The sequence below is a fragment of the Gymnodraco acuticeps genome, unplaced genomic scaffold (assembly GCF_902827175.1).
Source record: "Gymnodraco acuticeps unplaced genomic scaffold, fGymAcu1.1, whole genome shotgun sequence".
In the NCBI taxonomy this organism is placed as follows: domain Eukaryota; kingdom Metazoa; phylum Chordata; class Actinopteri; order Perciformes; family Bathydraconidae; genus Gymnodraco; species Gymnodraco acuticeps.
The window spans coordinates 558,779-575,809 of record NW_022992095.1 but is presented as its reverse complement, the minus strand read 5'-3'; the positions used below and the strand labels follow the sequence as shown (position 1 = coordinate 575,809).

Sequence of the window (17,031 nt, the reverse complement as noted above, 5' to 3'; positions counted from 1 at the left end):
TTTAAAAACTACAAGTCCTTTTATATCAGCTGTGCACCGTTATGGTGTAAATATAACCTATCTGTGAATTAGATCAAATGTAAAAGTCTGCCGAATTAGTGTTGATACTGCAAGGAGACGTATTGTGTGAAGAGAAATTGAAGATGTTGTTTAATTGTTGAATATATTTATGATCCACGTCAAGTATTCAGTTTCGGCGGCATTTTCTCAGTTTTTCCAAAGGTCTTGTCATCAGGGCTCTATAAATAAAGAACTACGGCAGATCTGTAATATACAATGCAGCCAAACCGTGTATTACAATGCCGTTATGTGATGACTTTCAAAGAGAAAAGCAAGAGCGCTCGGAATTAAGTATTATTTTATTCTTTTAAAATGTTTTCCGGATTTCATATCATATAAACACCAAATCCCAGCATGCATTGCGGCTAGCGAGCTTAAAACCATAGCTGAGGATCTTGGGTAATTGCTCGAAATGCCTACGTCTGTTTCCGGTTATTTTTATTTTGAAATTCAGTTCCTGACGGACGCCAAAAAAGCCCGAGATTATGGAATTAAACCAATAAATAAAAGCAAGGATAATTGTGTGTTATTGGTGAGTAAATAACAGTGTGTTATTTTGAAAAGAATAACAAATTAGAAGGAAAAAAAGATTTAAAAAATACAGATTTCAGTATCCTGAGGCTCTGAGCCCCATTTATTTTCCTCACAGACGGCAACAAAAGTCCGAAATTATACGATTTCAAATAAAAGCAATAACTGTGGCTTGATATTGAGTAAGAACATGTTTTTATGAACCACACAGCTTCCGGTCTTCCTCGACCCGACCGGAGAAAAAGACGTGCTGCAGGCAGTAGAAATACATTGCTTTTAAAATCGTTCTGTGCAACACGAAAAAAAGGGACAAATCGTGTTGGTGAACACGAATCAATAGATTAAAAATCGTGTTGGTGAACACGAAATGCCGTGAGACTGGGTTGGTTTATGATGTTGTATGCCACATGTCTGATGCTGTATATGGTTATTTTTGTAATGCTGTGTTTAATCTGGATCAGTTTACACTGATGTGCTTGTATGTATTTCACAGAGTCATAAGTATGTGGTGCAGGCAGAGGTGCTTCATAGCTGGGATTTGGACGAGTCTCAGCTGGCTTTTGTCCATAAACTCAGAGACTTGGAGAAGAATCAAATGAGAGGTAGACACTTAAGACAATTAACATCCAACATCAAACAGTCAGCTACACTGAGACGCCCTAGGAAATTAAACAGAACATCCAAATAAGAGTCTAAATACACATTATGCAGAGTTCAGATATCCCAATAACAAATCGGCATTCATGCTTGTTTTTGCACAGCTTATTTTTGTGTTGAGTGTGAAACGTGGTAGATACTCATTAGGCAGTGTCAGGGGCCAAAGCAGACGCTGTTTGTTTTTGGCTTCTGCTAGCCAGGGGTATGTTAATCACAGGCCTAATGAAAGCCAAATGAATACAGCTGCTTGTGCAGATCAGAGTGAGATTTCTCGTGCCCACTGCTCGTTGGCTGAGGCAATAACCCTGTCCTTTGCCACCAACTCTGCTTCTCTGCCTTTAATCATGCGGCACACAGTGGATCAGGGCTTTGAAATCTGCAGAAGCTTCCTAAAAATTCTGAGGGGATGAATTAATTGCCACATGGATGGATGTTGATATGACAGAGGTGCTGCATGGGTGACAATTTGCATGATCGCCTGAAAAGAAAGGCCAGCATGCTGTCGTTAAATTGTCATTCTCTTCTCTCCGTTGCTTCTGTGATAGTTCCCGTATTTACCCATTCAGTTTGCATTTTGGGAAATCTGAGGATAGTGTGTGTCTGTCAGTGCGCATGCATATGTGCTCATATGTGCGTGTTGAAGGCATTCCTAAACTAATAAGCCAAATATCAGATGTATTTGGAATACAGAGGAAGACAAACCTCTGTTTGGATACTCATTACAGTAATGGTCATGTGCGAGATGAACAGTAATGATTTGTTACTGAGATATTCCGTGTGTTCATTTACATGTGCCTTCTGTTCATAGAGCATGTTAGTTTTTTCCAACATTCACATGGGTTTGTCCATGTGTGTACGTGTAGTCCAATGTCCACACAAACCTCCTGTGGTTCTCCAATAAGCTTGTGGAAGTGGGTCAATGGGAAGTCAAATGAAGTTGGCTCTTGCCCCCTGGTGCCCTGGGAAATATCTCAGCAGGAGAGTGAATTAATTTCACCCAGTTTAACTCTGTCTCAGTGGTGAGGCTGTGCCCTTGATCATGCTCCCCTACATGCTACATGTGTACACACGCACTACATGCCACGCCAAGCTTTGAAACCGCTTTAACAAGCTGTTTAACAAGCTGCAGTCAAAATACTGTACTGCGCATGTTTAATGTATGCACATTTACTTCTAACTCCATCTCTGCTTTATACCCTAGTTTATATACCGTTAGAGCCGTCAGCAGTAGCTGTGTGTGCAGCTGTGGCAGTGGTTTTCCTCTACAACGTTTTCCTGTATCTAAACAACGGTGCTATCTTTTTTGAAACATCATTGTACACCTAAAATTGTGAGCCTAAAATTACACACAGACAGAAATTAAGATTCAATCTGAACATCGCATTTCTACATGACCCTTAGTAACTCAAAAGCATACACCAAAGCGGTCGAGGCAGAGTGGCAGGGTGTCAGCTAAATGATGGATGATTACGCCTCTCTATTTCAGCGGAGTGAGACTCATAGCTAATGCCTCATCTAAACTGGGGATTGTGTTCACTTTAGCTTTAAAGTGCAACAGTGCCATCTAGCACACACGAGGCAGCACAGCACATGCCCTGTTTGCTCACTCCCCCTTCAGAGAGCTTTTTGTTGAGAAGAATGTGCATATAAGGTTCAGTGTGAAGATGAATGTACACGAATGCTATGTGTTGTCAGCCGTTCACACTTTAATTAGATTGGTATAAACCTGTAAAGATGGTAAGCACAAAAACATTAATTCTGCATAAATAATGGTATGAAAGGAAAACTCTTGAATGCTCTTAGGTATATACGACTACTGTATGCTTGTCAAATGTTTCAGAATACTCAAACAAGTGATTCCTAACAAAATCCCTTTTAACTGCAGAATATGTATTTATTAAACGTAATACATTGACGTCATCAAGTTATAAACACCATGTGGCCAGTATAGATCACCTGAGTATTCACACTCTTGACGTTGTAGCTAGTTATAGGAAAAGTGAATTTACCTATTCTCTGTTTGCTTAATTTAGAATACCAGCCTGAGGACCTGAACCAGTCATCCACCACCACATCTGAAACACCCAAAGCCCAGCGCAAAGGAAAAGGTGACAAGGAGAAGGAGAAGGGGAAGCCAGTGACCAGCCCTAAATCTGTCTCGAGACAAGAAACGGTAATACTTCACCACTGCACATAAAGCAACGAACAACACTGTCAACGGCTATTGTACAGTTACAAATACATATCAAATAATATAAAGAGTAACTAAATATGATTATATATTTAATGTAAACGCAGAGGTGAGTTGATGGAGTTTAATCCTTTAACGGACTGTGTAGCTAAGGAGAAGTCTGAAAAGCTCTTCATCATATCTGCCAAATTGCATTTCCAAATGACTGTTGCGTTTCATTAGCTTTTATTGGATTAAATATGCTTTTTGGATTGCAAGTGGAATTTATAATACAATGCTATCTATGAAAACCATTCATTTACCAACGTTCTTGCCAACTCAAATAGAGTAGATGTTATGCCCTCGAACTGAAGGCCTTGCACTGCTTTTGTTATCCTTGCATATTTGTTTCCACAGTGTATTTTCCAAAGTATCCTATGTTTAGACAAACTGCAGTGGTAATGTAAAACTTGGTCAGGATTGGCAAAACTAGTAATATTAACCTTTTTAATAAGAGGGTTTGTAGAGGCACTTCTGTTGAGTACGCACTTCACTCCTCTTCAAATATTCCCATCCACATATAATGAGCTCACTCCGGACATGTCTATTTAAATAGGCAGTTCAGTATTTACATATTTTCTTATCAGCCAACTTTGACATGCATCCAATCCCACAACTGCTAGACTGACCTGCGTGTCTTTACACTGAATAGGAGATGCTTATCACATAATACAATCTCATGGTGTGTAATCAGTAGAATTGTCTTGGTTGAGGAGATAGAAACACAGCGGCTTGATAAATCTCTGAGCTGCATAGCAAGTGCCTTTTATTCTCTCCTGCGCTACATGTCAAACCCTAAAGACTGACATTTTCATAATAGTGACAGATACATCTCCATTGTGAATATTTTCTTGGCATCGGGAGCACAACATTGGTGGAGGTAGAGAACATAATGATCCCTGCATAAATGAACAAAAATGGATCTATTATTAACAATGAAGACAAAACAGCTGAACAGTGCATGTAATGGTCGCCGGCTGTGTACCAGACTGTCTGAGTGGCTCATTGAAAGAGACATGATGTGCTGTGGTACAGTGACCTTCAACTAGGATGTTTGTGTGCTGGAGCGTGTGTGTCATGCTTTTGTCCGTGTGTGTGTACATATTTGTGCAGAGCCTTGACCTGTCTAAGGCCAACTGGACTCTGCGTGTGGTCAGTGATACAGGCCAATCGGAGAGCATCAAGGTGACCAAGGACACAGAGAGGAGGGACTGGATCAAAGCCACTAAAAAAGCCTGGGAGATGGCTGAGGCAGGCCGCTGTGCCAGGGTAACAAGCAGTTGTGATTCAATGTAGTTACTCATCAGTTTAATTCATTCCAATATTTGTGTTTCTAATGTTATCTGCTGAAGAAATATTTAAGGTGTGATTTAGAAAATGGTGTAAATTACTATAATACTACTTCAACTACGGAATGTTTTGTTTTATTTTAGGCATTACAGTCTCGTCTCAAGTTTTGTAACCAACTCCAACACCAAGCAGGTGATGAAACTTCTACAGATGACACAGAAAACGGAGAGCCAGGTACCATATTTTATACACACAAACGTGCATATATTTATATATTTTGGCACTTTCTGTTTCCTCTACTTGTCATATACAGTAAGTTAATGATGAGATCATTTCTAATTCTTGGTTCTTTTAACAGCTGTGCACGAATTTGGTTCTGACATCTCTCTGAATCCATCTAACAAAAAGCTGACCAACGCCTCATGCTCCTGTCCGTCCATGGACTACACTCCTTTCATCAGGTACCCCCCCCCCACCCACCCACCAAACACAATATTTTCCATTTGTTTGAAATATCATTATTAATCTTAATAATATTATCCAACAGCATAAGTATAAAAGATAGAATGCTGATTAGAGCAGATTGTAGATGTCATGTTGTGTTAACATGGTTTATAGCCACACAACTATACATTTCAGAATTATCCCTGCGGCTTGTTTTGACACCTCAATATTTAGTATTCCAGCCTGTACCAACACATTTAGTGTGCTTAGAGGTCAGCCATGGATAATAATACATAAACAACTAAGACGGACTCATCATCTCACTGCATTATTCCAAAAGGCTATTTAATGTTTTCCTGTTGCAGTGTTGTTTGTATGCACTCCAGCTGCCTCATGTAGTTTCCTCTGTTTTCTAGTCTGTAGGCCTGCATTAGCGGCGAGGCCTTGTAGAGGAGTGAACGAGGGCGTGTTAATATCTGTGTATTTTCAGTGTGCATGTTATGTTCGTGGACATAGAAACTTCAGCATCCATACCAGCTTGGTTCATACAGTGTCTGCAGGACATTGCTAGGGATTTCCTGTGACCTTTGCTCCTATTGGTGCAGTGAACATCAGTGTTACAAGACTGTGAGCTCTGGCTGGCCTGAAAGATATTTGATATACTTTATTTATCCCCGTGGGATAATCTATAGACTATCTACTGTGGCATTTATAGATATTAAGGATCGGCTAAATGGAGGGGTTCTTCATGAAAAACAATCTTAGAAATTACACCAGTTTTATGATATGTCAAACCACAAAGTCACACATTTAAAACAAAAAAACTGCATTTCTTAATTGAATATACTGTAACTGATTTCTCAAGGAATATAGTTGTTTATTTACTTGATGGCTGAGGTGAATGTTATAATGGCATGATTGGTCCAAAAATAGTTTAGTACTGTATACCAGGGGTTCCCAACCTTTATTGTGCCAAGGACCGGCAGATCCAATAACCGCGGACCGGTTGTCAATTTTAACTGATTTTAATATTTACTCACCACCAGCAGGTAGCAACAGAGGCTAATTGTATGTAACAGCCTGAACAAATACTAGAACAATATGCATCCAAAACATATTAACAACGTTTAAAAAAGAACCGGTGTCGTTTTTTGTTTTTTCAGAAAAACGGAAAACCAAAAAACCGAGGTTATTCAGTTTTTAGACCAAAACGGGAAAACAGATAAATCAACGTTTTGGTTTTGTTTGTATGATTTACGGATAATTCAGTGATGGGAAAACGAGGAGAAGGCGCATTAGGACATCTCCGGGGTGTGTGTGTGTGTGTGTCTGTGTGACATTTGTTTTCAGAAGATATTATGATAGTGTCGTTCGTTCCGGTGCACTCCGACAGCATTTAGCACTACATCGAGATTAAGATTAAACTAACTTCTTATGGGAACACCCGCATATAGGTTACCTATGGAGTTAGCCAGATGTGTGTAAATTACTGTTCATGGTCATTTGAAAACAAATGCCGGTGTCGGACAGACACAAACACACCGAACACACAGAGCAGAGCACACAACACACACACACACACACACACACACACACACACAACACACACACACACACACACACACACACACACACACACACACACACACCACACACAACACACACACACACACACCCACACACACACACACACACCACCACACACACCACACACACACACACCCACACACACACACACATCATGCGTCTTGGTGACTGGACATCTCCTTCATACAACTAATAAAAGGGGGGAGTAATCGGGCAGTTCGATGTGTGTAGAGATGTGTGTAGAGGTGTGTGTGGTTAACACGTAGCAGCCTGCCCTGCAGTCACTCTGAAGCTGTTCTGATGAAGGTAAACACAGCGAAGGCGGTGCGTAAAAAGGCACATCTTTACCCGCTGGTGCTGCACTTCTCAGAGGTGGAGTTACACGTCCCGCTGCCTCCTGATGCTGCAGCCATTTCATGAAGTGAAGGAGGCTTTCCTTCTATAAAACAGCTGCGGGCAGCAGATACCGTGAGAGTCCCGGACATTAATTCATAGATCAAGGCAGACTGGTTTACTCTCCTGTTTTGCCAATCCGGTGCTTAAACAAATAGCTCTACACCCCTGGCCGACATGTCCTTAAAATTAAGTCAGAGTTTGAAATATATCTCAAATAATGTATGCACTGCTATTTCCCCACATAAACATAACAGTCTGCAATTAAACGGTTGTGATCCTGTGCGCTCCTCTTCCTACTTGGCGCACCGGTAACTTTCTCGTGCGCACGAGAGGCTGAGACCTTATAGGCTGAGCCGCCGAATCCCTCGGAACATCATAAAAGCCATTTTCAACGGTTTTCTGGTGAAAGATTAACTAGGCTACTGGATGAAATAATATGACTGGTATAGGTGCGAAAATTAAACACTTTTTGAAAAAAATATCCGCGGACCGGTACCGGGTTGGGAACCCCTGCTGTATACAACACATCCTACTTGTAGCCGCAGAAATGAAGTGAACAGAGTGTTGCTTTGATGATTCTGAGATTTTCTTTCCTTTCTTGGATCCGCCTGCTTCATGGTTTAGTTTATCTACAGTACATCATTTTAGCATGCAGTACACCAGCTCCACAATCAGTAAGGTCACACAAAGCTTTAATTGCAACAACATTGTTTGTTGTAGCACTCAACAATGGAAATATAATTATTAAGAAAGTCTCAAATCAATACAGTTTCCTAAGCACGTACGTTGAGAGTTTCCTGTTCGTCTATGGCTGAAATGTCAGTATTCTGAAGCGAAGAGTCTCCCTCTACGGTTCCCGTCTGTCTCCCGTTGCTCTCCCTCACACCACCTCTCCTCCCTCCATCCCTTCCTCCCTCTGTCCGTCCCTCTCCATGATAAATGAGATGATATTTGGGTCTGTTAATTAGATAGCTATTTCAGGACCCCAATGAGCTCCTTGCTCCAATGAGATGTTCCCCTCGCTCATCACCTCTCCACCCTCTCCTGCTGTGGGTGGGCGGGTGTGTGCATGTGTGTGCCTGCACGTGTGTTTCTGTGTCCAGCTGCTAACGGCTGCTGACAGCGTGGCCTGCAATCTGAGCCGAGAGAGATCCAGAGGAGTAGTCTATTAGCAGAGTCTGATTAGTCTGCAATACACCTCTTTCACACAAAGGTGCAGCGCAGGGCACATTTTTAATTCACCCTCATGCACACACACACACACACACACACACACACACACACACACACACACACACACACACACACACGCAATTCCATTTAAAGACACGCTGTGAAAGAGGTTGAACCAGGCATTAAATTAAATGCACTCCATCATCACCTCCACTGGCCTCCCCTCTTCATTAAGGTCATCTATAGGAAGTAGACAGCTGCATTTAGCACTTGTATTTGAATTCATCCCTCTGTGTGCCTCAGATGATTCCCAGCCATTTGTCTTTCTCAAACACATGTTGACGGCTTCACTCATTTCTTGTATAACTGTCCTCTATCCACAAACACAAATTCAAGTTATATAATCATATGAGAAATACTCAAATACGATAGTCGAGATCTGTAGACACTACAGACTCCATAGTATTCAGATTTGTTTGTTCCTTTAATGTACTGTAGATGGTCTTATTGTACATGAAGTTACACTTCATGAATGCATAAGGCTGGTAAAAAGCATTAATTAATGCTCTTTGAAATTGTAAGTCACAAACATTTCTAACAGTAAACCACTTCGTCATGACCATCATCTGTTATCAACATAATTCATTCCAAATATTGGGAGAACATGTTAAGAGCCATGTGGAGCAGTCCCTCATTCATAGATATGCTATGATTAATAATGAAGAAGTAAAACTACCACAAATAATAAGCTTAATGCAATAACATGTCCTTCAGAGCAGTATGGTGCGCCCTCTACTGATCATATCAAAGAACTTCATTAGATTGACATTTAATTTGGGTTACAAAAAAATGATGACGATTAAATAAGGTATACAGGAATACCATAGTTGAATATTTGACATTAACACATTTGAAATGATTATTTTGGCAAATCAATTAAGTGGTCATTAACTGTGTCAATGCTTATTAATGTATTAATTAATGTTAATTGTAGTAACTTAATGTTAAGTGTTACTACGTTTGGTATAGTTTGAGCTGGAGATATATTATCTATTCCTTAAATCACAATTTAGTAGAACATATTTTTCGGAACAACATTATATTTGTCAGAGAAATCCTTTAAGCACTCACAAAGCAAAAAATAAACCATCAAATAATAACACGCTGGTGATATAATATAGTAAAGTGGATACATATACACATTGTATCAACTCCTTGTGTACATTCTTTAGACGCCAAACGGATTTCCCTGCTCTGATGGACTCCCAAATGGAGGAGATCCAGCAGAGGGAGCGCTTAGAAAAGATCCAGACTTACCGGTTGATCCGAGACAATGTGCTGGAACACCAGAAACAGCAACAGCTCAACCGGAAGCAGCTGAGGACACACCACCCGGAGATAAATGAGAACATGCAGGTCAGTGAAGAACAGCGAGGGCACTGAGTGACGGTGCAGACAGTAAAAAAATCATCATTTGTGAATATCAATGTAAGAGAGAGTGAGGGAGATATGTTATCAGCTTCCTCTCCCTCACATCATCCTGTAACATCTTTCTCTTTACCTCTCTTGTGGCAGCACTGTAAGATATTCCTCGATGCTTGCGGGGCATTAAGTAACCGTCAGAAGGCAAACATTAAAATGGAACATGAAGCGAAACAACCTATGGTGGAGGCCCAGCAGGCAACTTTAGAAAAAACAACCCCCGACTCTGCTGCCACCCAGCAGCCCAACAAACGTGCCAAGAGTGCTGGCAAAAAGAAATGATGGTCATTGGCATCACTCTCAGCTCTCCTCAACAGACACTTCTCAACAATACTGAAGAATCCAATCACAACATCGTATCCTGCACCTGATGATATAATACCTCACTCAAAGATTGTTCCAGCACCTGATTCAGAGCTGCAATTAACTCACTCTTTTGAAATATGAAACTAAGAACTTTGAGAACATTTATTCTGTATGACAGCTAAACATATTCCCATAGCACATATTGATACCTGTTATCTTTCATTTAGAACTTGTATTAACACTGTTCACCTACAAAAGTGTTTTATGTATTTTTCGTTCATTTTTCAAATCATAATATGAGCAATGCTTTACATTCTAAATAAAGACAAAAAATGCATTTGGCTTTCTGCATTTTTTTTTTATAGCACTGACAATGTCAAGCAATCTCACTTGCAATTCACTGCTTTGACTTTTTGCTGCCCGGTGTGCCTGATTGTATTCTGCAAATCTTTTGTTTTCTTGAAGGTCACTGTATTGATTGTTTGAGTTGAGACATGATGGATACAGCCAACCGCCTGCTAGCTGAGTGGTACTGATTGATTGGTTAATTGATATGTTCCTGCTGATAGAAGCCCACAAGAGTCCATTCCAAGGCAACGTGTTTTATATGGAAAATACAACATAGGAAGGTGAGCATTGATTTCCATAACCCCCAAGGTTGAAGTGAATATATTTCAGATGGAGAGTCTTCTGATGTAATGCATAACTGTTGATCAATCAAGTGTTTCTTTGTCGTATAGTGAAGTAAGTGCCCTTTATCTTAGCTTAGTATTTAAAAAAGTATCTAGTTGGTCTCCATCCCACAGTCAGCTGACCAGCTGAGGAATGGGAAGTTAAATTGGAAATGAAAGGGAAGAGGGTGCCATCTAGTGGCTGTCGACGTTAATAGATTTTCATTACAACGCTATGCTGTTTTCATGCTTGACAATAATGAATAGTTCAATTTCGTGCTGCTGCATGAAGGAAATTATTATACTGCGGTTTGTTCTTGTGTAAGAGTGTGTGTGTGTGTGTGTGTCTGTGTGTGTGTGCACAAGATAAAGGGTTGAGAGGTATTAGTTGTGCCTGCTTGTATGTGTGTGCATGTGCAAAGTCATCCTGCAGTAATCCACTCTGTTATAAAACTTTTGTACCGTGCTGCTGACAATTTGTTCATTGAAATCCTTTTCTTGTAGAAAAGGATTCCCCCTTGCTATACTATTGAACTTAAATTATGATTATATAACATATGAATTACATCCTATTTGGACTTGTAAAAAGATGCTGTAGACACAAGGAACAATTTACAGTATTTTGATTATTTGTGGGAATACCTGCACATATTTATACTTTGAACAATGTCTTTATTGCTTCTGCTCATGCAAGATGTGTGTAATAAATAACACCTTATCATTGTAAGGCCTCATCCAGCAGATCACTATTTCAACGCTTGTACCTGCATGACAGAGCTAATCATGAAAGCCTTCCGCCCTCTGTACTGTTCTCTCACCCAGTCTTCGCCAACTAAAACATCAGCTCTGATTAGCTTTTTTCCTTACCCCTAAACCCACCCTCCTCTATGCGAGGTATAGTGTTTGGGTGTATAATGTGTCGCACCATTAGAGAGAGAGAGAGAGATCAACCTACACTGTAATTGGCACTGACGTGTGTGTATTAACGGAGAGGCTGTATGTTAATTGGCAGCTGTTGGCTGGTAGTTTGATGCAAATGTATTGTGAGCAACGGGGAACTAGCGTATAACCTTGAAAACAAGGGGACAATCAGCCTGTGTGTGTGTGTGTGTGTGTGTGTGCGTGCGTGCGTGCGTGCGTGCGTGTGTGTGTGTGTGTGTGTGTGTGTGTGTGTGTGTGTGTGTGTGTGTGTGTGTGTGTGTGTGTGTGTGTGTGTGTGTGTGTGTGTGTGTGTGTGTGTGTGTGTGTGTGTGTGTGTGTGTGTGTGTGTGTGTGTGTGTGTGTGTGATTGTGTGATTGTGTGATTGTGTGTGCATTTGACTTCCCACAAGTAATAAGAAAATATTTGATTCTTAAATGGACCCACACTGAGGGATGATGAAATTAAGTAGATACACATTTCCCGAGCGATGTGGAGACTGCGGTGGCTCTTTAATTTACTTTCCATTTAGTGAGGTAATAATTCAAGAATGCCTTAATCAATTTATTTGCTGTTACTTTTGTGAATCACAAAAGGGCATTTCAACTTGCAGGAACTGACTGTGTATTAATGATATCTCTCTCCGTCTCTATGGCAACAACTTTGTATGCAATGATCTCTTTCATTGAGCTTTGAGCATGTGGTTCAGTATCAGGGAGTCACAGTTGTCATCGAGTTCATTACGTCTCCTACTTTTAGTTATCGGTACGTTATCATTAAAGATCAAATGCAAAGCTTTTTGTATAATTGCCAGTACAATCGAAATCATATAGCTACAACACTATCTAAGATATTGCAGTATTAAAATCGGAGATAATATGAGTCTGGCAATGCGCAATATTAATTTTGTTCAACCCCCAACACCAAGTCCGACGATTTATTTTCTCCTCCGCAAGATGGCGGCGCGTGACGTCAGATGTGCCAAACATATTTCCACCTGGCTTATCAATCACAGCGGCTTCCGCCGATAGTACAACTAGTTTCGTCTATCATGTCTGATTCTGAGTAGACTATAGACTAAAAGCTTTAGGAATCCAAACTATAACATATAATAAGTACCCTGTATCAAGATTGATGCAAAACAAGTGAAATTTGACCTTTTTAGAGAGGTTTAGAAAAATAAATTCCAGGCGGACTCACCTCACAAGGACGAGGTGGATGGGAATTTGTTCAATGCCTAACATATTTCCACCCGGCTTATCATGTCTGATTCTGAGTCGGAGGCCACCCAATATCTGGAGTATGTTGTCGACATCCAACCCTATCTCTACGAGCCTCTGATGTCGAAGAGGAAATACAAGGAAACGTCACCTGATATCACCGATGAAAGTGCTGATGGTGATGATTCAAGTTCGCCATCTGAGGAAGAGGCCGAGGGTGCTGAGAATTGGTGTAGATGTGGAAACTGCCAGACCATGCATACAAGCCGAGAAAACAAGTGCTGCCACAACTATGGGAAAGTGAAGGAAGAGATGGGAGAAGAAGTCTGCATCACCGACTGTAGGACGTTCGACATTTTCCGTTATGAGTGGAGGAGCGATGAATGAGCTGCAGATAAACTACAATGCTAACAGTGAATTAGCCCCGAGCGAAAAATGCTAACCTATCACTCCTAGCGCCCTTATTACTTATCCTAGCTCCACATCCAACACATTGTTTATGATCGTAAAGACACAGAATCTAACGGTGCCCACCTCTATAAGCAATAAAACTGCAATTCCGTTATCTGCTGTGCTCCGTGCGCTTTGAAATATAATCAAAAGTTGTTTACCTCAATTCTTTGGCGTTTCTGCATCGCCCGGCTCTTTCGTTCTTTCAGTGGTTTCTTGTGCTGAAATGTGGAGGGGACGGCTCCGGGTTTCAGCCTCCGACGTGCTATTAATGCTTCTCCACCAACAGACTTCATGATAGCAGGATCAACGTCGTATGCATCACACGCGAAGTGGTCAGAACACAACTTGCTCCATTTTGTCGGTTGCCATCCAACACGATTCACTAAAAAAATCCATTTTTTGCGGATGATTTGGTCTTTGGGAATTGCATGTAAAACTCTCCCAGATCCCGCACCGTTCGTACAACAAAAAGCTCAACAATAACCCATGTTAATTCAGTTTTCTTTTCGAAAAACATGTGACCGAGACTGCCGAGTCGGGATATTTGGTCCAGAGACTGTTTGGCCACTATTACGTCACGCGCGCGGAGGCTGCTGGGAATTACATGTCAGAAATTCAGACGGCTTTGGGTCGAGTTTTGGATCAATAAAAAGCTTTTTTTTGGGTGTATTATCTCGATTTAAATAAAATAAAAAATACAGGCAGTCTTAAAAACAACATTTCTATAAAAATGTAGCATATTTGGAAGCTTTGCATTTGATCTTTAAGTTGTTTACCACTAGACAATTAAGCCTGAACTGCATCAATGCAGTAGATCAGTTAGCGACAGGACCTGTTAGTGTATTGCTGCATCATTAAGACACAACCCAGTCTCACGGCATTTCGTGTTCACCAACACGATTTTTTAATCTATTGATTCGTGTTCACCAACACGATTTGCCCCTTTTTTTCGTGTTACAGAGCACGATTTTAAAAGCAATGTATTTCTACTGCCTGCAGCACGTCTTTTTCTCCGGTCGGGTCGAGGAATACCGGAAGCTGTGTGGTTCATAAAAACATGTTCTTACTCAATATCAAGCCACAGTTATTGCTTTTATTTGAAATCGTATAATTTCGGACTTTTGTTGCCGTCTGTGAGGAAAATAAATGGGGCTCAGAGCCTCAGAATACGGAAATCTGTATTTTTAAATATTTTTTTCCTTCTAATTCGATATTCTTTTCAAAATAACACACTGTTATTTACTCACCAATAACACACAATTATCCTTGCTTTTATTTATTGGTTTAATTCCATAATCTCTGGCTTTTTTGGCGTCCGTCAGGAACTGAATTTCAAAATAAAAATAACCGGAAACAGACGTAGGGACATTTCGAGCATCATTGCGATTGTCAACATTTCTGAGTTTAGGATGGCCGAAGACACTACACTACCCATAATCCCCAGCTATCGTTTAGGACTACAGTCCCCGTAAGGTTACGCAGAGCGTCAAACAGCTGTGTGAAATGGAACGAAACCACGCCAGACTATCCAAAACTGGAATCGAACGCCCCCCCAGAACTACACATGCTGGCTATTGTGTTTCGCAAAATGTTCTATGGGACGTCTCTACTGAACGTTTTCGTTTTTCCCACAATTAGAAGTTGCCAGTATTAAACACATTGGTGTTATCAAATGTAAAACATATCATTAATAAATGGGTGAAAATCGCTTGTGTCCATAATGCGCAGCATTAATACCCACATGACAGTTACTTTGTAATTCTACTCCACTACAATTCAGAGGTTAACCCGGTATTTTTATTCCACTGCATTTATTTGAGTTACTTTGCAGATTCTGATTAATTATGTGAAATATAAACAACCCTTAAATCAGACTTTTGTTACACCTGAGTAAAATTCAGGTAAGGTGATTGTCAAGTGCCAACAATCAGGAGAGATATTTGATAGTTGGTGCTTGAGAAGACTAAACATGTATCTGCAATTGACATGAATGGAAACGAGTAATAAAGTATATTCATTACTCGTTATTCTCTACTAATAGTTAATTAAAGACTGTATATTATGGCTATTTTGCACATCCCTTTCAAGATTTTCAAAGGTGTATTGACATATCATATACACAACTACGGTGTAGTTATGCAATGAATGAAACACTTAGGTTACAGGTTCCTCAACAGTGCATTACAAGACATCTATCAATATGTGTGTACCTCCACCATTAAACTGTCATATTCTGCACATTTCTTATTCTATCTACATACATAAGAGTATAATTCATATGTATAATATCAGTTAAAATAAGTGCTTCAACATAGTTAACATTGCAGGAAAGCAATATATTAGACGTTAAGTACTTTGTCAGGCTTAATATTTATCTGTAGATAGATACCCCCAAAGTTTTTTTCTTATTTAAAAGAAGACCTTAATCTGTTATTTAATGTTTAAATAAAGGTTAATTCGTTTTTCTGTTTTGCACCTCCTCCTATTAATATCTTTGTACATTCTGCACTAAACTGTTTTATTGTAGAGATCACTTATAGTATCTTCTTGATTTTTTATATTCTATATTTATACTTTCCCCCTATGAAAGTATGTACTCTTAATATTTTTTTAATCAAATAAAACACAATAATGCAATAACGTGCTTTAACCACTAGGCGGTGCACACAAGGTACACACAGCCATAATAACTTTGTATTATTAGAGTAGGACACTTTTGTTTTCGTACAACATCTGAAAATGTGTAGTTTTATGCATGCTTTCACATAATTTTACAGCATATTGCTATACTATTTCAGACTCAGTATTTAAATTCTTACATTCAAAGAAAATCAGTAATATCTTTAAAAACTACAGTCCTTTTATATCAGCTGTGCACCGTTATGGTGTAAATATAACCTATCTGTGAATTAGATCAAATGTAAAAGTCAGCCGAATTAGTGTTGATACTGCAAGGAGACGTATTGTGTGAAGAGAAATTGAAGATGTTGTTTAATTGCTGAATATATTTATGATCCACGTCAAGTATTCAGTTTCGGCGGCATTTTCTCAGTTTTTCCAAAGGTCTTGTCATCAGGGCTCTATAAATAAAGAACTACGGCAGATCTGTAATATACAATGCAGCCGAACCGTGTATTACAATGCCGTTATGCGATGACTTTCAAAGATAAAAGCAAGAGCGCTCGGAATTAAGTATTATTTTATTCTTTTCAAATGTTTTCCGGATTTCATATCATATAAACACCTAATCCCAGCATGCATTGCGGCTAAAACATCCAATAAACGAGCTTAAAGCCATAGCTGAGGATCTTGGGTAATCGCTCGAAATGCCTACGTCTGTTTCCGGTTATTTTTATTTTGAAATTCAGTTCCTGACGGACGCCAAAAAAGCCCGAGATTATGGAATTAAACCAATAAATAAAAGCAAGGATAATTGTGTGTTATTGGTGAGTAAATAACAGTGTGTTATTTTGAAAAGAATAACAAATTAGAAGGAAAAAAAGATTTAAAAAATACAGATTTCAGTATCCTGAGGCTCTGAGCCCCATTTATTTTCCTCACAGACGGCAACAAAAGTCCGAAATTATACGATTTCAAATAAAAGCAATAACT

General features: G+C 39.7%; 1 protein-coding gene across 2 annotated transcripts in view; it reads left to right on the top strand.

Annotated features, from left to right (window-relative positions):
• The window catches only part of adgb (androglobin), a 48,625-nt gene extending 38,173 nt beyond the window's left edge, over positions 1 to 10,452 (top strand). Inside the window, exons 28-34 of one of the 2 annotated variants that reach the window (XM_034202752.1) lie at positions 1,085 to 1,193; positions 3,282 to 3,421; positions 4,592 to 4,747; positions 4,912 to 5,002; positions 5,127 to 5,229; positions 9,601 to 9,784; positions 9,944 to 10,452. In XM_034202752.1, coding sequence (XP_034058643.1) covers positions 1,085 to 1,193; positions 3,282 to 3,421; positions 4,592 to 4,747; positions 4,912 to 5,002; positions 5,127 to 5,229; positions 9,601 to 9,784; positions 9,944 to 10,132 — 972 coding nt within the window. In that variant the 3' untranslated portion in view covers positions 10,133 to 10,452. Of the gene's footprint in view, positions 1 to 1,084; positions 1,194 to 3,281; positions 3,422 to 4,591; positions 4,771 to 4,911; positions 5,003 to 5,126; positions 5,230 to 9,600; positions 9,785 to 9,943 lie in introns of those variants that run through there. The other variant, XR_004567730.1, reaches the window with a different exon arrangement.
• The last annotated feature ends 6,579 nt before the right edge of the window (positions 10,453 to 17,031 follow it).